The 22,741-nt window shown below is 41.9% G+C and overlaps 1 protein-coding gene across 13 annotated transcripts in view; it reads right to left on the bottom strand.

Annotated features, from left to right (window-relative positions):
• The window catches only part of BEND2 (BEN domain containing 2), a 57,907-nt gene extending 36,244 nt beyond the window's left edge, over nt 1–21,663 (bottom strand). For 5 of the 13 annotated variants that reach the window (XM_043537909.1, XM_043537908.1, XM_043537910.1 and 2 more), the window contains exons 1-6: nt 21,193–21,365; nt 14,486–14,647; nt 6,678–6,832; nt 3,869–3,940; nt 3,593–3,667; nt 1,439–1,543 (exon numbers count right to left, since the gene is read on the bottom strand). In XM_043537909.1, the coding sequence (XP_043393844.1) occupies nt 1,439–1,543; nt 3,593–3,667; nt 3,869–3,940; nt 6,678–6,832; nt 14,486–14,647; nt 21,193–21,205 (582 nt within the window). In that variant the 5' untranslated portion in view covers nt 21,206–21,365. Of the gene's footprint in view, nt 1–1,438; nt 1,544–3,592; nt 3,668–3,868; nt 3,941–6,677; nt 6,833–14,485; nt 14,648–19,293; nt 19,322–21,192 lie in introns of those variants that run through there. The other 8 variants (XM_043537912.1, XM_043537913.1, XM_043537916.1 and 5 more) reach the window with 7 other exon arrangements.
• Nucleotides 21,664–22,741: the final 1,078 nt, after the last annotated feature.

The raw sequence follows: 22,741 nt of genomic DNA, 5'->3' as shown, positions 1-22,741 counted from the left end.
CTGTGACTCTCTGAAGGCAGAGACTTTATTTGTGTTTTAGCTATTTACTTTATCCTGTAGGAAAAGAGGGACAGGTAGGAAGTATCCAGGGAGTCAGCCGCATAGCACCCTAAGGTGTAGGACTTAGCTGGCTACCATTGGGCCCTGGATCAGAGCCCAGTGGAGAGAGTAGACCAAGGCTTCCCCTACCAACTCCTAAAGTGGGACGACTATGGAAGTCTGCCCCTTGGCAGAGAACCTAATTGGGGGAAGACAGTGAAGGTACAAAGGTCCAGACCACAAGACTCCAGGGGAAGCCCTGAATCCCTCACTGAATTCTGAAGACTTCCCCATTATTAGACCCTTGATACATAACCCAAAAGGAGTGAACTGAAAGTGTGACCTGGCTGGAGAGCTGAGTCACTAAAGGGACGGACTGCTGCAGGGCGGAGCTGTATTAAGAAAGGGGTCTTCCTCTTGGGCCTCCAACTTGCCACACCCCTGCACAGTCACTAGGCAGCACTGGTGGTGAGTGTTCCCCTTCCCAGAGAGAAGGGATTTGAACAGGAGTCTCCCAGCTCTCAGGAGAGTGCTCTAACCACTGAGATATTCTGATTTGGGCTTTTCTCAGTCTCCTCTATTGATGCTGTTCTACTGTGTATAAACAATGCAATAGCTATTGGAGCAGGGATACTTCACCCTCAGTCTCCCACCTCCCCGGTGGGTGTGCCAAACCACTGGACTTAACTCTCTGGTCCAACGACTCTGTATTTATCCAAAGCGCCACAGCTTCAACAGGACAGATGGAGGGAGCCCCACATTAGAATATCCTATAGCTCAGGAATTAGAACACTCTTCTAAGAGGGCTGGGAGATCCCTGTTCAAATCCTCTCACTCAGGCAGATGGGGGAATTGAAAGAGGGTCACCCACATGAGTTCTATAACCATTGGTCTAAAAAGTATGAGGTGGGTGGCACCACCACCTCCTGCCATCTCCCTCCATTTGTATGGAGTAAGACTGGCCCCTCACTCATTCCTTCAAGAAATGGTTTCATAGATTCCAAGGCCAAAAGGGACCACTCATCCAGTCTGACCTCCTATATAACACAGACATAGAACTTCCCCAAAATAATTCCAAAGCATAGCTTTTAGAAAAACATCCTATCTTGATTTAAAAATTGTCCAACATGGAGAATCCATCACAACCCTTGGCCGCACTCTCAGGCCACCAAAAAATTTGTCCTGAGAACCCCTGACCTAGCCTACTAAATTGACTCTGGCTGCTACTACACCAATAGAGGACTGAGCTCACGAATGCCAAGTAGTATATAATAACCTGCCTCTAATGGATGCTAAATCCACTTCTGACCACAGTGGAAGGTGAGGAGAGAGTTTAACCCTCTAATTTCTACTCACGCTTGTAAAGGGACTCTGAACAGTTCAGATCTTTAATACTCACAGGTTTGAGGAGCAATGGCTTCATCCGGGTGTGCTGCATTTCTGAAACCTTTCGATGAAGCAGATCAAATTTCTTATCCAACTTCTGAATGGCATCATACATGGCCTGGCAATAAATGTGAAAGTTAATGGAATTTTTCTACTTTTAGAGGAAAAGTAAATAAAAAGCACTACATTTAAATTTGACAAAAGCAAGGAAGTCTCATTAAGGTTGAAGTTCCTTCCTTAAGTCTAAACTTTGCAACAGTTCAGTGGATAATAAATACACTTCGTAAAGTGAATTATAGGCTGATTTACTTATGCACCAAAAGGAAAGATAACCACAGGCTAATTTCAAGCTTGAAAAAGCGTGCTTCTTTTGGAAGATCTAATTTCAGGGAAAGACTTACTCTTGCTGTTTTAACATCCTGCTGCACATGACCGGAATTGAACAGTTGTTCTTCCTACTGAACCCAATATACAGCTGATTTTTATCTAATATAATGGTGCATTTTATTTCACATTGAAGAGATATCAAGCAAACTCAGAAGTAGACTAGTGGCACAAGAAGAATTATTATGTGTTATCTGAAGAGTCATACTACCTTTAAATCATAGGCTTAATACTACTTTATGGGTAGTTAGAGACCTTTAAAAATAGAATTATCTATTTCCAAATATTTCCAGATACTGATAAATAGCTCATGAGGTATTGATTTCTACATCACTGATGGGAAATATACCTTGGAGGAATCTGTATTCCAAAGTAAGATGACAAGTGTAGGTGCTCCAGAGAGCAACAGTTTCAGCTCCAAGCCTCAAAATGATTATAATGCTGAAATCAATTGCATACCCATTGATTACACTCAAGGGAAAAAAAACACAAACAGAATTTGAAAAACACTTACTTGGTTGAAAGTACCCAGAACATTTTGGCTGATTTTCAGTCTCTTTTCAAGCTCAGAAATTTGAGTCTCCCACAGATTTAAAAATTGACTTTGCCTTACTTGAAGACTCCGATATGAAAGTTTTAAAGTAACAGTACTGTAAAGACCCTAAAGACCCCAACATGTCATAGATATAAGAGCCATGTAAATCAAACTGGAGTTCAAAGGCCAACAGCTGTCTATACATACAACTTAGGAAAATCACACAGCTGAACAATTTTGTCTACTATTATTACAAGTAACACAAAAGGTTACTGAACTAAATGAGTAGAGAGGAAACAAGTTGTGTTTTCAGAGTGTATGATCAGTAGCACTGTTTCCAAAGCACAGTCAGTTTCTGCTGCTTTTTTTGTGGTTCTATCACACAACAATTCGGGAGAGAAAGAAATTTTTAAAAAGAATAGAAAATGTGGCTATAAAACCAAATTTGAAAAATAAAATTAACTAGATTTCAAGTTGATGGTATTGCTTTAGTAACAAAGGCCTGCATAAATTGAGACTCCAAAGCACCATGAAATGCCTCAGCATAATAAGGTGCAATAAAAGCTTAAATTGTTGTGTATTAAAAGCAATGTACAATGACCTAATCATGCAGCCCTGGTGCAAGCAGTAAGGCATACATGACATTAATTAACATTTAGCTGTAAATCACTCCAGAAGGAGATGCTCCCTAAAGGACAGAGGGCCAACCCATTACTTTAAGGAGTAGCCCTACTATAACTAGTCACCTGTATGAGTAAGATATTCATTTAGTTTTAACTTCACTGGTGCAGTAATTCAGCTTGCCAGTTACTACTTCAGATAACATAAGCAATAAATTCTCCTAATTCAGCCTGAATAACAAGATTCTGAATAAGGTAATATTCTAAAAGCAAACATCAGATGCCTTCAAAATCTATATGCCAAACATTTCCCATTACCTTGCAATTCCTTGAAGTAAATCAGTGGACTCTGTATTACATATGTTGTATTACTACTGACCTTTGGAGACACTCTCAGGTTAATTACATTGTAAAAGGCTCAGTGGCTGCATATAAAAAAGTCAATCAAAAATAAGCAAAATGCATTTACAGTTAAGTCAAGTGAAGTTTATAGAAATGAACAACTGGGTGCAATAGAGTTGCAAATTGCTGTTATAGTGGCACATATACAGGGATAGAAACAGGACATAATTTTGCCTTGTTTTTTTGCAGAGGTTTATAAACTATTTCGAAGATAAAAATGTGGTACCTGACAATAGTTGAGGACTTCCATAAGGGTTTTCTGCTGATCTCCTGTGTAGGACGCTTCAGACACAACACTTCCCTGTTTCATTTCAAAATAAAGAAGCTAAGCTGAAACTTAAAATCATAATGCTTTGCAGCCAGAAACATATACAGGGAAACACCGAGCTTTAGGATCTCATATCATGTTAAAAAAACAAACAAAACTGTTTTTGTAATGAACCCCCAAAGCAACAGTCATTACCAACAAAAAACCAATAAAAAAATAAATAAAAAGACTTACACATTCATAATCTGGTTCATATTCATAAATAACGCTTCCACCATCTTCATATTCTGTTTCCCTGGATCTTATCTAGAAAAAAAATATTTAGAAACATGTAAAATTAGGAGCAATCACAGAATACAAGGCATAAAACAGTCTAGATGAGGGATTCTCAATCTTTTCTTTCTGATGCCCCCCCAATATGCTATAAAAACTCCATGACCCAGCTATGCCACAGCTATATGCTTTTCTGCATATAAAAATCTGGGCCAGTGTTAGGGGGTAGCAAGAAGGCAATAGCCCAGTGCCCCATGCCACAGGGGGCCCTGTAAAACTAAATTGCTCAGGATTCAGCTTCTGCCTAGCGTCAGAGCGAGTGGGGCTTAGAGCCCCAGGCTTCAGCACCATGCAGCGGGGCTTCGGCTTTCTGCCCTGGGCCCGAGCAAGTGTAATGTTGGCCCTGCTTGGCAGATCCCCTGAAACCGGCTGGCGGCCCCCCAGGGGCTCCCAGACCCCTGCTTGAGAACCACTGGTCTAGATGACCTATATATTTTTCTGGAACCCAAGGCACTGGCTTAATATATTAAGGATAGCAACTAATGAGGAGGATGTTTTCAAACACCGCAGATTAATATATATTTGTTCTAGTATTAGCCACATCGTAACTGTGACATAAGTTTTCAAGTCAGTTTTCCTTTATAGGCATTACAAATAGTTTAAAATAAAATATATATACGTATCCATGTGCATTTGATTGACACTTGAGTTTATTAATAAGTAAAGAAACAAAATCCACATTTTTCACATCTTGTAAGGTTTACTTGCTGCATGTCTCTCAGCGAGGACAAAGCTACCCAATTTCACTTTTGTTTGTAATCAGTTACTAGTCAATATCACTTTCAATTACTCATGTACTAAAACAATGGAGAAGTGTTTAGGCTGCAGGGAATGGTTATTTAAAAAATTCACTGCAATTTAAAAAAAAACAACAAAAAAAACCCCCTGAAATCTTTCCACTGACTGTTTCACAAAAAACTTATTTTTTTACAACTAAGGCCTTGCCACTATGTAAACAGATTTAACTTATATCAGTTTTTAAATAGATTTAGTTAGAACCAGTGCAAAACCATGTTATATGTTCTTATTTTGGTATATCTTAAAACTGTTCTTATCTCAATTTAAATAGTTCTGATCAATTTAGTGAATTATTTGTATTTTGGTAAACCGTAGAAGCCAGGGCCCCATTGTGCTAGACAATGTACAAACATCTGTCAGGTTTAATATCAATTTAAGAATGTCTGCAAAGCCTTTTGTAATGGTTTAAATGAGTCAATTTAAAAGTCACACATTTGTTTAAATCAGTGCAACTTTGCTTGCAGACAAGTCCTTATATGTTGGGGTAAACCTGATCTGACACTGGGTGTCCTTGTACTCCTGAAACATTAAAGTTCTTTGGCATGGCTCTTGGAGCAGTCACTATTGCTATGCAAGGATGTGGCTGGAGAGTTAAAGGGTGGCCTTTCCCATAGGAATGTAGGGCTCCATGAATGTTTTCAGAACAGAATGCTACTTACGATAGCTAGGAGCAGGCTCTAGGTTGTGTGATGCTAAAGTGGATGTAAAAAGTTAAAAATAAAGATCTTTTGTTTAGCACAAGCTCTTCTTTCATCAATGTGAAGAACAAAACAGCCAGGGCCTGGTCTCTTCTTCAGGAAAGACCATTTTAAGTAAAATAGCAGACACAACAAAACATGCAGGTAACAAAAGAGCCCATGGGAAGTGCCTCTTCAGAAGTTAGGGGAAAGAGGTATGTGTACACTGTTATTAAAAACCTGTGGCTGGCCCATACCAACTGACTTGGGCTCTAGGACTGTGAGGTGGAAGGATCCCAGGGCTTAGGCTGTAGCCTAAGCCTGAACACCTACCCTGCAATTAAACAGCCCTGCAGCCCGAGCCCTTTGAGCCCAAATCAGCTGGCACAGGCCAGCTGCCAGTTTTTAATTGCAGTGTACACATGCCCATAGTGTCCCTTGTTATATGAAAATTTCCTGTAGACAGGAATCAACAGTGCCACCCTGTGGAGAAAGAGACTTAAAAAATTAAAATAAAGATGCTCATTTTACTTGTAAGCTGTGAGAAGCCCTTCTTGTCCAGCATAAACTATTTTGCATTTGATTTTTTTTTTTAATTACACCAAATTTCTGTCACACTACTCAAATGAAAAACTATATAATGTGTAATATTGGCAGAGTTCAAATATAATCTGGCGCCCTGTTTTAGTACTGACAAGACCACTTTGTTGATATTTAAAATGTAAACTTTTTTTTTTATGTTCTTCAGCTGGCCATTAATGTATAGCTCTGTGCTATGAGCCAAGTTCTGCCCACAGACATGCATCAATGTGCGAGATGCATGGTCTATTTTTGGACATAGTTTGCGCAATAATTTGCCCATCAGTAACAGGTAAGGAAGGATGATTGGTATCACTCCACCTCGAAACCTGTGGGAAAGGAAGGAAGCGTCCCTAATGTATCCTGCTTTTTAGAAGAATATGAGCTTGCATGTCAAAGGTTTGCTTGCAGGACCAATCCTTAGAATGTCAGCTTTTCAGGAAAGGAGCTGTCTCTTCCTCTGCGCATGTACAATGCCTAGCAATATGGGGCTCCAACCCTTATAAAAGCTTCTTGACACTACTGTAATACAAACAATAATAATCCACAAAAGGGGGAAGTATATAAGATAATTCTCTCACATGAGAACTGGAATTGCTAATAGCAGTGCAATTTGCCTGAAAAAGCAGAGCAAGTGTTTGTTTAGATACACATACCATGTTATTTCTCACCAGAGATGGGGTAAGTCGTCGTCTTTTATGCAAAAAAACATACTCCATTTCTTCTGGGTTCTGACCGTCTCTCTGCACACCTGTAGAATGGCTCATCTGTGACACCACTGGCTCACTCAGTACTGACAAACCTTCCCCTCCTATAAAAGCCAAAGTTAAAAGAAAGCATGTTAGAAAACTTCTCCCACTGAATTGACATGAATTGTTTCAGGGAAATTCTATGGCCTGTATTATACAGGAGGTCAGACTAGATGATCACAATGGTCCCTTTTGGCCTTGGAATCTATGAATTAGACATCTGTCATGAAAAGCAAGAACAATAGCTTATTTTTAAAACTGCAGCATCCTGGCCATTTAAGATTAATTACTATCTAACTACGTATCAAGCACTAAATTATTTGCTCATTTTATCCTCTAATTAACTTTTATTAAACTTTATTCCTTCCAATTCCTCCTCAAAATGCATTTTATTTGCCATACTTTCCATTGTTGACTTTCACTCCTGAGTTACCCACGCCTCTTCTTGCCTTATCTCATTCTTCATTTAAAACCCTCCCCACAACAAAAATATAGGAATCAGAATTTAAACGCATTGTTCACAACGCGATACAGAACTCACCGTTATTTGTATTTTCTTTACCCTCATCTTTCCCTTCCCTAAGTATTCACTCTGTTTATCACCTTCAATTTTTGAGCGTGTTTATCTCTGTGAAGAGCCGTGTGAAGAAAAAGGTCTGGTCCTAATCCCTGCCCCAAAAAGTTGATGATCTAGAGCAAACTAACTGATGTTGTTTGATAAACATTTAACAGCAAAACTGTACATCTGCAAACAAATGCTTGACATTGGCCAACTTCTATTTTAATACTTTTGTAACTTTTACATGACTAAATTAAGTTTGCCTGCAATTGACAGAAAAAAAAAGTTACTGCTTCTTGAAGGAGAATCATATGCCAGATTTTATCCTAAACTTTACAACCAAGGTAGAGGGCCAGATCTTCAGCCCATCTCAAGTCTCCTTTGAACTGGCACAAAGGGAATTAAAAATAGGGACAGGAAAGGAAGGGCTAACAGATGATGTGATCCTGGCTGGCAGCGTTGCTCCTTGAGAGCTGCTATCTGCCAGTGCAAGTCCCCTTGTTATCTTGTGCTTCCTCATTGGTTTTTTTGTATTTCACCTACTAGCGCTCATCTTATACTTATCAGAGGGGTAGCCGTGTTAGTCTGTATCCACAAGAACAATAAGGAGTCCAGTGGTAGCTTAAAGACTAACAGATTTATTTGGGCATAAGCTTTTGTGGGTAAAAAACCCACTTCTTCAGATGCATGGAGTGAAAATTACAGATACAGACATAAATATACTGGCACATGAAGAGAAGGGAACCTTACAAGTGGAGAACAGTGTTGACCAATACTTACGCTGTAAACTGTTTGGGACAAGGACTCTTTTTTTTGTTATGCATTTGTACAGGGCCTAGTGGAATGGGGCGGCCCTGATCTCCCGTTGCGATTCCTAGCTTCTATTGATTTACAAACAAATAATTATTAATATACATGAGGCTCTTTCAACTTGCAACATGACTGGGGGTGAAATGGAGAAAAGAGTGTAAAGTCACCTATGTCCTCACCTCAAAGATGCACCATATGCTGCTTGAGGCCACTTGGGGATCTAGCCCATAAAGTCCAGAAACACAGTTTAAACTAGTATGGATGACTTGCAACACAGACAATGCAAAAGACTGCTCGTCTCTCTCTCTCTCTCTCTCTCACACACACACACACACCCCCCACCCTCTCCTGCTCTGCACTGACTCAGCAAATCACAGGCCTAACCAATTTCACCTCTCAGGCAGTGGGAATGTCTCTCACCTCTTCATTCTGACCTTACTACTTCCCCTCTAGCAACCTAAGGTCCCACAAATCATAAGAAATTCCTGTATGATGGAAGTTCTGTCATGTTTCTAACTACATCAAAAACAATGACACTACAACTACATACAAATTCTATGCTACGGTTGCAAAGTCAAGCACTGAGAAGGTATGACATGCCAGTTTAAGACTGTCCATAAACATGGAATTTTTGGAAACTTTGCAGCAACCCTTTAGCAAATTCTACTGAGCATCTGCAAATGGCTATTTCCAATGGCTTGGAACTCTGGCAAAGCTTCATGGAATTTCATAGGGAAAGCGAAAGGCACATCTCAGCCTCCAAGCCTATTCTCCTGCCAAAATTTCCAGTTCCTGCCTCAAACCCTGAAAGTAGAAGAACTCTTTAAAGAAAAAGCTCTTAAAAGAAACAGCTGGAGGCAAAAACATTAGCAGAATTACTTATTTCTGCCTAATTTTATTATTTGTATTACTGTAGCACCGAGGAGCCAGTCTGGACCAGGACCCCATTGTGCTAGGTGCTGTAAAAAAAGATGGTCTCTGCCACAAAGATCTTACAATCTAAGTATAAGACATGAGGTGACAGATAGATAGATACAGACAAACTGATGGGGGAGTACAAGGAAACAATGAGACAATATTGGTTAGCATGACAGGCAGTGGTCTCAGCACACCAGCGGCCTAACCATTGCCAATCTTTTTGCAGACATTATGGCAAAAAAGAATTTTAAGAAGGGATTTGATGGAGAACAATGAAGTGGCTTTGCAGATGTTTATAGGGAGCTGCTTCCAAGCATGAGGAGCAGCATGGAAGAAAGAAGAAAGATACTTGTTGAAAAATTTAACAAGTCGACAATAGACACTGGCAGCATTGGCCAATCTGAGACAGAAGTCAACATCTTGATAGTGAATGAGAGATGATAGCTAGAGACAGGATAGGACATGAACGGCTTTGTAGGTGCAAACAGGGCATAGCGCAATGGGGCAGCCCTGATCTCCCATTGCAATCCCTAGCTTCTATTGATTTACAAGCAACAGTTTATGCTTGATGCAATAAAAAAAGGGGAGCCAGTGGAGGGATACGAAGATAGGAGTGATGTGGTCAAAGTGATGGATTAGGAGAATTCTCTTTGTAGCAGCAGTCTGAATGGATACTAAAGGGGCAAAACTGCATTTGTCAAAGCCAGAGAGAAAGACATTGCAGTAATTGACAAGTGAGATGATGAGAGTTTTAGCGGTGTGAAGGGATAGCAAAGGTCATATTTTAAAGATGTTATGCAGAAAAAACCCCAATATCTAGACATAGCCTAGATGCAAAGACTTACAGAAAGGTCCAAGATGGAGATAACAGCTAGGTTACAGGCCTGAATGACAGGCAGGACTGTGGTGTTGTCCACAATGATCAAGAAAGGAGGGGATGGGGAAGCGGGGGGTATGATTAAGAACTCTGCTTTAGCCATGTTGAACTTGAGCTGATACCTAGATATCCTCAAAGAGGTTCAGAGACAGACAGACGGACACTTCAGTTTGGAGAGAAGACAGGTCTGGAGTGGAGAGGTAGATCTGAGAGTTGTCAGGGTGGAGATGGTAGTTGAATTTGCGGATAAGATTACTCAGAGATAAGGCATAGTACAAGAAGAGAAGGGGACCAAGGACACAGCCCCGTGGACTCCCAGAAAATAACTTCATTCTTGAAAATGGCTGAAGCACTTTTCCTTAAACTTTTATTAAAAATATATCAGCTTAATCCAGAGAACAAACATGGACAATTTCAGTCCAAATGGTTAAGTCTGGAAAAATTATTTTGATGCTGACAGACCAGATGTCAGCTCATGCCAAAAGCCCAGGGCCTCAGTGAACAATGACAAACCCATAGCCGGAAACCAGTCCGACTTAAATAGACAGACCAGAAATAGACATTGGTGTTATAAGAATGTGTTTAGACTTTATGGAATGCCTGTAGGATGCTACATGTATTAATCCTACTTATACTATCTGTATCTCATGGTATAAAGTTATATTGAGTGTTTGCATTGTAAACCTCTGTAATTGTGTAACTCACCAAACAGGAAAAGCAGCATTAATGAAGGTAAAGTGCTCGTCCTGCAAACGAGATGGCCCAATGAAGGCAAATGAGACATTGTGTAGCATCAAAGGACAGAGACCTTCTTGACTGCATTCCTCACTCCCTGCAGGAAGGGAAGGCGTGTGCATGAACTCATCCCATCAGCTTGGATTCTGGAGTGAAGGGGATAAAAATGCCTGACAAGGAGAAACTGGGTGTCTTTATGCGGTCTGGACTCTAAGAGGCAAAGATTCCTAAACACAAGGAGGAGATCCCCAGGCTGCTTAGCTTGGGTCACCCCTAGAGGACATATAGAGCTGCTTATTATAGAAGCTTATATTACCTTTTTAAATCTAAGACTGTAACTCATTTGTGTGTATGCTTCCTGTTTTAACTTTTTAAATAACTTTATTTCTTTTCTTACTTAATAAATCTTTGGTTAGTTTATTACAGGATTGGCTACAGGCATTGTCTTTGATTTGAGATCTGAGTACAATCAACCTAAGGTGACTGGTCCTTTGGGACTGGAGTAACCTGAATATTGCTGTGATTTTTGGTGTAAAGTGACCATCTATCATATAGTCCAGCTTGCCTGGATGGCAAGATATACTGGAATGCCCAAGGGGACTGTCTGTGACTTGATGTTAAGATTGTTACAGTACTTTAGGAGTTCACACTTGTTACTGGGTTGGTGAAATATAATTATAGAAAATACAACCAGTTTGGGGATTCTGCCCTTCTTTTTGACAGTCTGCCCTGAGGCTGGCACTCTCAGCTGTGAGCCACTCAAGACAACATGACAGTTAACAGCTGAAAACAGGGGCTTTTAATGGTAAGTGCTGTACACCCTCAAATGGAATAGCTACCAACTTTTACTTACTATGACAGCAGTCTTTAAAAATTCCTTACTTGCCTGCTATTTAAAAACACCACCACCAACCCACCATTTGGGCGGGGGGGCCACGCTCACAAAATGATCATCATGCTCCCTCTGCTGATTCTGAAATAATAGTTAAATTATCCTCCGAGACTTGGGCTGACATCCATCTGTTGCTGCTGGTTCAAACAGATGACCTGGCATGTTTGTTCTGCTGTATTAGAAAACAAAGACAAACAAAATACCCCTCACTATAGCTGGGGAGAGATGAGGAAAAGAAGGGATAGGGAATATCAATGTGTTTTCAAGTGGAAATCTACAAAAACCAAGAGTAAACTTTACTGTCAAGCAGAAAACAATAGAAAAAAACAGTGTCAGTGTTATGAAACATGGGAGATGGCTTGGATCCACTGAAGAGACATCCTGACAATAATCACTTTACTGTGTTTAGGACCCTTTTATGCAATGCTTGTTTTGTCCATTTCCCAGGCATGGATGGTAATTTTGCTTTTTTAAAAATGTTTTGCTGAACACACTAAACCAGTGATACTCAGACTGAGGCTCGCGAGCCGCAAGTGGCTCTTTAATGTGCCTCCTACAGCTCTTTGCTGCACATGATATTAAAACATTGTGTGATTTAATTATTAACCAAGATGCTTTTACTATGTTAGTAACCAATTGTAGTTGATAAAATAATAATACTTGGTCATTTTGCTGTGAGAATAATATACATAAAAAACTAAATATTTCCTGTCATACTGTTTAAATATGAATATATAGTCCTATAGTAAATTAAACCGTGAATTTACACTGCTGTGGCTCTTTTGGGTTAATGTGGCTCCTGAACCACTGAGGTCTGAGTATCACTGATCTAGACTAACTATGACATACTAAATACATTGGGACATGGGATGTCACACAGTAACATGGGAAAGTTAAATCATCAGTATTCTGTGACCTCTCTGGATGCTTCACAATAAAGTCACAAGGTAACTTTAATACTCAGATACTTCTCATGACTTGGAGTAAGTAATACAAAATGCTATTCCTTTCAGTTAACACCACTTCTGAAAACTTTTCTTGATATCATAGACTCTGTCTACATGAGCATTATCTAGAAGCATGTCTTGCTACAGTAGCTTTATTATTACTTGGGCTATAGGTCCCATCTAAACTATGCTTTTGGTGGACCTTATTTATTCATGATAGGACTTGACACCCTCCAGTTTTGCAGTTTGGATGGTTCTGACCCCGAGCTGTACTACTGCCTTGGTCTTTACAGGAGTGGTAGCACAGCACGGCTTCATCTATAATGCACAACTGAATTGTGTCAGCGATGACCTGAGTACACGAGGGAACTCTTATTATGGTATTTGCTACAGTGAAACTGAGATAATAGATTAGACTGGTCAGGAAAACCCAGGTTAGAACCTTTGTCTCAGGAACCATATTTACACAAGGTTGTGACTAACCGTGTTTCTCTGCTATAGCTTATAGCATGTATCAGAGGTATGAGGGGACTGACTGAACACAGATAGGATCTGCTTCCTTGTTAGAAAATACTAAGCTGTTATAGAATGATGGGACTCTTCCTGTAGATGTTTGTTTTTCATTTCTCTCGCTAATCTCATTTAGTGTTTACTTTGATGCTAGTTGTAATGGTTGCACTGTTTTCTTCTATTCCCCATCTGTTTGTAGGCTACCAGTTGTGTCCTGTCAGATACTTAAAATGTAACCTCTTTGGAAAAGGGTCTGTCTTTTCATTATATGTCTACACCTTTCAGGTCGAAAAGGAGGATGTGCTAAGGGAAAAGGAGGATCAATGCACATGTATGGCCAGAACTTCTATGGTGGCAATGGTATTGTTGGTGCTCAGGTACTATGATGCAGTATGCAAATGTCTAGCATTTTAAAATCAAATTAAATCTCACTTAGAGAGGTTCTGTGCCAGCATCACCTTTCTTGCTATGGGCCTGCCGGCAGCAATCATTGCTGTACGTGGCCATAGTCTAAATTGGTTTCCACTTAATCCTTTCCAAGCCAAAACATATAGCTGAATCTAACAGATTAAACTACTGATATTATTTAATGTTACGTGAAAACTAGAGTTAAGATTTGATTCTTGTTACAGTCTAATGGAAATGAGTTAACAGCCTTTGTAGCTATATTCTTCATATATACTCTTCTTCGGGGGGAGGGATAGCTCAGTGGTTTGAGCATTGGCCTGCTAAACCCAGGGTTTAGAGTTCAATCCTTGAGGGGGCCATTTAGGGATCTGGGGCAAAAATTGAGGATTGGTCCTGCTTTGAGCAGGGGGTTGGACAAGATGATCTCCTGAGGTCCCTTCCAACTCTGATATTCTATGATTCTATAAATTAACTGCCTAAACACATATACTACCTTCATTGGCATCTTGTATCCAATAGTAAGCAAGCAAAGTTTCTCAAAACTACAAACCAATTCTCCCCCAGATAGAGTTCAAAACATTGAAGGGTACCTACAGTCGGCAACACCCCAACGTAAATGACAAATTTACTAGAATAGTGCATAAAAGAATTTTCACTGTATCCCAATTAATTTAGCTAAATGCCACACCTACTGGGCAGCCAGATTTCTCTGGTCTTGTTTTTTTCCCCTCCAAATTACATACTAATCTTCTTACAACAGATTCTATTTTAAACAATGAATTCCTATGTATATGTGAGAAAAACAATTCTTAAACCTTATTATTGAGATCACCACTAACAGGGAACATCCTTAAGGGGAAACAGATTCTAAAGTTACTTGTTTTAAACTATACTATCAAAACTATCAGCTACTAATAAGTAGCTTTTTAAAGGTTTTAGAGTCACAGACAGAACAGAAAAAGTAATGGGGAATATAGTGTTAAAGATACAATGACTGAGCACTCTGCCAGAAGGATGGGCCATGGGCATTAACTCTCAGAAGAAATTAAGTGTATTTACCATATGCAAGTTGAGTCATGTAGTGATCATCACTGTTTACTTGAGCATTTTGTTCCACTGACACGCAGCCTTGTGTGGACAGTCCATTTTCTGCATCTTCTATTTCAGAATTTTGAATGATCACAGCTTCAACATCATCCTCAACTCTCACAGAAACATAATCTAAAAGCATGTACAGAAAGAAAGAGAAGTCTGGACACCATTCTGTATACCATTCTAATGGCAGTAGCACATTTACCACACCTAGTACTACCCACTTATTTGAACTGTACAATAGCTTAGCTGCAATTAAACTGAAATTTGAGTGTTTAAGATTTAAGTCATCTTCCAAGACATGCATTGTGATTCTAAGTGATAATAACAAGGGAGAAGGTTACAAAGCACGTTGAGTGAGATTTTAAAAAGCACTTGGCATCGGCCTAACTGTTTCTACAGACTACGAACTGTTAGGCCCATGAGCACTTGTGAAAATCTCACCCTTTATGTTTAAACACTCAATGGCACTGAAATTGGAGAACCATTGAGAAAACAGAATTACCAAGAGCTATCAAAGTACATCAGTTCACAATTCCATACTTAGTTGTTATATTATGGTAGCATTTGAGCCCAAACAGGAATGAGGTCCCAATACGAGAGACACTGCAAATATACAGAAAGACAAAGGCCCTGTCCCGAAACGCTTACAGTCTAACTGTAACATGCCAAATGTTGACACAACCACAGTAAATGCTCTGGGTTCAAAATGTTTGCCCTGCAGTTAAGTCCAGCATTTCCTTTATTTTGAAAAAACATTTTTTTAAAAAAAGTACATGCAATATAACAGTGTTAAAGGAACAATAAGACTATAAGGTCAAGCACTGAAAAGTTAGGAAGAGTCAGAATTCAGGCTGCCTGTGCAAATACAACTTAGCCTCCTGGTGCATATGTATTATGATACTATCTTTAGCTGCATGCTATTTTTCCAGAGGACCCCTACCTAATTCAGTGCATAACATGGACTGTGCTCTGGGTATGAATCTGCCACTTTTCCTCTTTGCTCCTATCCAATCCCCACACTCAGTTTTCTGATCAGACCAAAAATGGGATAGAGAGCCTTTTCCCACCAGGTCTTTAAAAAGCTCTTCAGTAACACAGTTTGAGCCTATTTACTTAGGCAAGACCAGATCATATTATAGCAGTGTTTGGGCACTATCACATTATGACACATTGACTCAGCATGTTAAAGGTCCTCTCAGAGAGGTACTTAAGCACATGAGTAATACCACAAGAATAAATGGGATTACAGCTATGCTTAAACTTAGGCACTGGCTTAAGAGGCTGGCTGAACTGAGGCATTATATATATATATAAAAATGTGTGTGTTATGATGAATATATATATAAACAAACGGGTGGCCAAACTGTTGCTCCCAAGCCACGTGGCTCTTTAACAGTTGAAGTGCAGCTCTCAAAACCCCCTCCACACACCCCCATTCTCCACCTACCAGACTTGGGACCTCTGCCTTGCAGTGGGTTGATGAGATGGGGGCTTCTGCACAGAGGGGAGGAGGGTCTCAGGGCTTCAAACCCACAGGGTGCAGCTGCTGGGGCTTGGGGCTTCAGCAGGAGCAGGGCTGAAACCCCGAGCCCTGGCAAGCATCTCCCGAGGTGCTGAAGCCCTGACTCCTGGCAAGTGTACCCCGGCTCTCAAAGTTCTGAATATGGTCATATGCAGCTCAGCAGGCCAGTAAGTTTGGCCACCCCTGATATATAAAATAATGAATTGTTAGCAGCTTAGACAGGTAAGTCTGATCTTACTGATATAGCCTTTATTTTAAAACGTGTATAATTCCAAAACAAACAAGAAGTTGCTATCTTGCTTGACTGTTGATGCCAACAAAATAATTATTCCTCAGCAGACAGATGCATAAGAGAGGCTGGAAACCTTCACAACTGTTTTAAAAAATATTTTATTTATTTGAATTGTGTGTTAAAAACAGTTTCATATGAAACTATATCTTTCCCAATAAACTGACTTATTTAAAAAAACAACTGTGGAAGTTTGCAGACATCTGCAGATCAGCCCTTCCTGTCTCTCAAATTCTGTCAACAATTTGGACTTCTTGCTGGAAAGTAGCAGTAAAATGCAGCATTCGATGAGACATCAGAACCATTCAGTTATGAGGAACCTAAAACAATGACAAGTATTTCCAGAAAAAGGAAGCATATTTTGAATATTCAGTATAGTCTGCCACTATAATCTCACTATTTTTACTAAGTATCCATTTAGCTGACCACAGCAGTTTTAGTTCAAAGGGAAGAATTGATAAAGGAACAAACCCCTTTGCGATTTTAGAGGGAATTACTATTTCTGCTGTTTTTGGCATTCTCGGAGATGTTTAATAAAAAACAAACTCAAGTGTCATTAACACTCCTGATCTGTTATTTGAACCACGAATGCTTACCAGTAATGAAATGCTCGCTGAGAAATCCTAACTGATAGCAGCAAAGATCTAATGGTAAAGACTGGTGGCCCATGGAGTTCATGAGTAATGGAAGAGACCTGGCAACTGGGTAACGTACTACTAGCAATTGCTGCAGGGAAGGAGGGGAGTTGAGGATCCAGAAAATCAGTACCATTTTTTAATTTAGGCTTGTGGTGTAAAATGCATAGATGGAGATAGACTTGATTAAACGGCAATGTCATCTAATACTAGAGAGTTTTTTAAAAGTAAAGCGTAGTATTAATTAAATACTGGATATGCCCTCTATCGGGGGCACACTATCCTACACCAGCAGAAGAAATGAACCTCATCATTTAATAGATCACTTCTAATTTTAAGTACCACGGTCATATAGTCTAAAACAAAAATGTTTCACCTATTCAGGTTAAAATATCCACGCCTTCAAAACTTTAGTACAAAAGAACATTTCAGATAAATATTTACTCACAGCAGTATCTATAAAAACAACTTCTCTTTATAAATGTTTGTGCTCTTAAAAATGAGAAATCAATAGCACACAGCAGACAAATGCCATGTAACATGCCCCACACAGAAACTAGAATTAAGCCACCAAAATCTTTTTAATTTGTGCTGCAAACCAAGATTTTAATCCAAATTCCTTGGAATAATGGCTAGAGCATTAACTGACTATGTTAATTCCACAATCAACATAAGAATGGTCATACTGGGTCAGAGCAATGGTCCATCTAGCCCAGTGGCCAATGCCAGGTGCTTCAGAGGGAATGAACAGAACAGATAAGCATCAAGTGATAAAAAAAAAAAAATTACAGAGATATTTGTAAGTTTCCAGTAACTCTTTCATGGAAACAAAAAAATCATAATTAAGAAAAATAGTGTCAACTATTCTTCAGGTTTTGAGTTGCACCTTTTCAAGGGAAAAATTACTTTCACCATAAAATGAAAAAAAAAGCCATACTGGTTCTTGGCTGCGTCATAAATTAAGTAAATGTATTTAGTACTACTTCTTTAAATCATTTAACCAGTCATTCCAATGAATCAACAGGCTAACAAAGTTCTGCCTGGAAATGTAATAAGGAGTAAATGTATGTCCAAAGAAAGCTTCAGTCATTTAACTCTTTTCTTGTTCAGAATCAACACATACCCCGGGTTATGCTGTTTAGAAGATGGCCAGTTATTTTCAGTAAAGCAGCAGGATACTATATGCTGTATGACCCTATGGGATATACAAGTGCACCTCATACTTTGTACATTCAGAGCACAGGAAGATTATTACAGACACAGCAGAGCTACACACTAATTAAGACATTCTGTGCCACGTTTTTGTCAGTTTTAACAACATTTTATGATAATTATTTTAGTTATTTCAGCATTTTTCAGTACACTATTTATGAGGAACTCTAGTTTGCCTTTGCACAGAACCATCAGAATCTCTGCATGAAAGTTAAAAGCATTTAAAAATGCAAGGCAGATGCTTCATGACGACTTATATAGAGATAAAACTGTTCGTCTGACTGCATCAGTAAGATGTATCACAAATTTTAATATCTTAAGCTATAGCCTATATCTAGCAAGATCAAAATTACTGCTGTCAAAAATTACTACTGTCAGCAGTGACATTTGAACACAAACTCTTACGGAGCCTGGTTTCAACTGAGCAGATGGCTTGCTGACTATTATGCTGCTTTCCTAGTTCATTTTCACCCACTAGGAGTGCTTCCCAAAGCACTTTGCTCTGCTTGCACCATTAGTTGGCACTGGTTAAATAACATTTTTCCACTCATTTTCACTTTCTGATGATATGCCAGGGTGAATTACAAAGTGCACAGCATATGTATGTTGTTATTTTTTGGAATACAGAATGCCTGTGTTCTGAAAAGTCAGTATATAAAGGTGTTGGAACCTGTTTGACATATGGCTTGCTCTGAAATTATTGGGAATGCATGTTTTCATGCATGTGGCTTCATTCATAAAAGCAAAACCATTATTTGATACAGGTGGGTTTCTCTCTCACACATACACAGACTCGCATGAATCCTTCGTTAGGAAACAATTTTTAATGTGGAGCTCTTCCTTGATTTCCTTCAACTTTTCTCTAAACTCATAGATTTTGTATCAGACCTGCTTTTCCTTTTGGCTGAGGACAGATGGCTATGGAACTCTCTGGAAGCAAACAATACCAATCAAACTATTTATTGATTCAAGAGATGCACGGTATACTAACATTCTGACATACAGAAGTGCTGGCAAGATATCTATTTCCTGGTCCTAGTCACATGATTACAGTCATATGACAGGGAGTCATTCTTCACTGCCTTTAGGGCTACTATTGCAGAAGGCACTCTACCTTTCTTAGTCATGATTGCAGGATGATGCCTTCTTCATTGCTTACAGGCTCAGGATCTGTTTTCTGATTCTCTGTTTACCAGCATGGTGTACTTCAAGTAACATTTTAAAAAAATTGCTCTGTAGGTTATTGGAAGGCTCCAACAGTCTTGTCTGAAAGTTTGTCATTTAGCTTTGGGTCTCCCACAGCCCAACAGACAATTACGTTTTTCTGTTTGTAAAGATTACCCCACCCCCAACCAAACTGTAGCAATGAAAAGCTGAGATAGGAAAATAGTTTAAACGGAGTGGAGAAAAGTGAGATGGATGAAAGAAAGAGGAACACAGTAGAAACATTGCAAAAAATACACTGCAAAATACACACAAAAATAAGGGGTTTGAAGATTACCTATGAAGAGTTTTTCCACAATAAAACAGAACAGCATGAGGAACTCCCCACACAGCCTGCTCCAGAGCTGCCTGGAGACCCCCTGTGAGAATTGTATAGAAAGACTCAACAAACTGAAACGTTCCATTTCCTATCACTTCCCATTATAAGATCCTGTTTTTAATTGCTTATAATTTTGCTAACTTCAAACATTTGCATGGAAATTTTCCATGGTGAGTGTCTGCTTCTTGCTTAATTTTTTGAGAACATTTCAGTAAAAACAGTTCAGCCATTTCTTAAAATGAGTTTATGGGGAAAAAATATGTTTCACACTTGTTAAACAGCTGCGAGAAAGTTTCAAGAAGGGGTAGCCCCAACATGCTTTGAAAAGGGGTCTTGAAATTTGGAAGGGGGCTGGAGTTACAACAGGAATTTGCCTTTTTACAGCCCCTGAGAAAATCTGCACAAATTTGGACAAGTTACAGGCCTTTGAAAAATCATAGCGTGCACATGCTCAGTTCAGCCTTAAGAGTTTAGCTACTAAATTCTCCAAAAATCCCATCGGTACTGGCCACACTCCAGCCTGGATTGAACAGGACTTCACTTTTTTTATGACCGTTTCTCCTGACTGACCAGGGGGTGGTGTCACTAGGCACAAAACAGAGAGCAGGGTGACTGTCCCATCTCTGCTCTCAGTGCTCCCCCATGTTGCCACCCAGAAGGAAGACGCCACCTGACTATAACGCAGAGGGTGCGACGGGGCAAAGAAAGTTGTGGGGGGGGGGGCGGTCCGGTGGGACGGAAGGGGCGGGCAGGCAGGGATAACGGGGTAAGTCAGATGTGCAACCACTTGCGATTGCGGTAAAAAATAATAATAATAATAATTACGTTGAAAGAAAGTTAAGGGGGCAAATCAAGTTACTCCTCAAAGGCGAAACAAGACCAGCATGAAGGCAAGGCCGGTGGTGGAGAGGGCAGCAGCGCCTGTCTGATCCTCCCCACCCCCACCCGGAGGGGACAACGCCTGCTGTCCTCATTGAATTGCCCCCCCCCCCACAGCCCACGCCCGGGGGGGGGGCGGGAAGCGGCTCCTCCTGGCCGGCTACTCCCGGCGGCTGGGGCTGGGGCTGGGGATTTTGACCCCGTTTAACCCACCTCCGCCCAATCCCACACTGGCGGGGGGGGCTGCCCCGTCCCCACATCCCCGCGGCTCGGAGCCGCCCCAACGCTGGAGGACGCCCCGCTGCCCACCCCTCAAGGCAGGAAGCCACCGCCCACCCCCAAGCGCCCCCTCCCTCAAAGCCCCCTCCGCCGCTCGGGTCAATGACGCCACTGGCGACGAGCAGCCCCGCGGACCAATAGTAACAGCCAGGTTGGTCGGGGCCGGCCAATAGGGTGGGGTGTTGTGGGCGCGGCTTGGCCGGCTCCGCAAAGAACGTTTGGGTCGGGCCGTTGCGAACGATGGGGGAACGTTTCCTGCGCGCGGGCGGTTCCGAACGCAGGGCGGCCCGGAGGGGTCAGCTCGGCACTTACCCTCCGCGGACATGGCGCCGGCGGGCGCTGTGGGGAGGGTGTGTCCCGGGCGGGCGGGAGGCGAGCCGGGCTCCGCGCAGGCAGGTGTGGCCGGAATGTGGCGTTGGAAACGGAAGCGGCTTCGCCGACGTGAGCAACAAACTGTTTTGAATCCGCGCGGCTGCGCAGTGGGGACGGGGGCGCGTCCGGCAAACGGCGTCCCGCCCGGGAGCGGCCCCTGGTCCCCTGCGCTCCCCGGAGCCCCGCAGTTAGGGAGGGGCCGCATCTCCCGTCCTGACTAGCCCCACGCACGGGTCGCACGCTTGCGGGGAGACCGGCCCGGACGCTCCCCCCCTCCCCCCGCACACCGGTGAGGGGGAGGGGCGGCGGCCGTTCCCCTGGGGTGCGGGGGAGTCGAGTCAGCCAGTCACAGGCAGGGGGCAGCGCGTCTCTGTCCTTATCCCGCTCTGAGCGTCGGGGCAGAGAAATTGGGGGTGCACGTGGCTCCCTGCGCCCCCTGGCTGAAGAAAGGGTTGGGAGCAAGTGCTGCAGGCCACTGTACGCGCTAATCTATTTCTGCGCGCAACCAAGGGGCTTGTGTTCTCCATGGCAAGCTGGACCTGAGCGCGGCGACCCGCTTCCTGGATTCTACAGCCCGGGCGCTCGACGTTTTTCTTTCTTTCTGAGCGCCCGTCCCACCCCCCGCCATAAACACTCCACGGCCCACTTGTGCCACAACAACTGGTTTTCTGCATATAAAAGCCATGGCTGGCGTTAGCGGGTAGCAAGCCGGGCAATTGCCCGGGACCCCATGCCACAGGGAGCCCCACAAAGCTAAGTTGCTCAGGCTTCGGCTGCAGCCCTGCTTGGCGGACCCTCTGAAACCTGCTTGGGGAGCCCAGTGGGCCCCAGAACCCTGGTGAGATTTTCGGGTTGCCATCTTTCTAAGCCCACAAAATGGAACACCCTTGTCCCACCCCTTCTCTAAGGCCCTGCCCCTGCTCGCTCCAACGGCCCCAACTCTGTTGCTCGCTGTCCCCCACCCTCACGCACTCGCTCATTTTCACTGGTCTGGGGAAGGGGTTGGATAGGGGGTGGGGTCTCCACGGGTGGTTGGGGCGGGGGGTTCCGGGAGGGGGCAGTCAGGGGACAAGGAGCAGGGGCGGGTTGGATGGGTCAGGAGTTCTGAGGGGGGCAGTCGGGGTGGGAGGGAGCGGGGGTCAGGCTGTTTGCAGAGGCACAGCCTTCCCTATCCGGGCCGCTATACCGTTTGGCAACCCCGATGTGGCCCTTGGGCCAAAAAGTTTGCCCACCCCTGAACTAAATAGACCCAGTCTTTTCACTCTCTCCTCTCTTTCCCACCATGGTCGACAGAACAAAGCATTGCCGTGTTGCCCGCATTTTTGTGTAACACTGAGATATTATTTTTTCACCAACCTAGCTAACTATCCATCAGGATTCTTGAGTTTAAGAACCATTTATAAAGTATGATCTTTTATAACTCCAGATTTTCTAATATAAAGAAGGAAAAGGGTCACTAGATTAAGTAGATTTTAGTAGCTCACCACTT

Source organism: Chelonia mydas, chromosome 1 (assembly GCF_015237465.2).
Source record: "Chelonia mydas isolate rCheMyd1 chromosome 1, rCheMyd1.pri.v2, whole genome shotgun sequence".
Lineage (NCBI taxonomy): Eukaryota > Metazoa > Chordata > Testudines > Cheloniidae > Chelonia > Chelonia mydas.
This window is presented reverse-complemented; position numbering and strand designations above follow the sequence as displayed.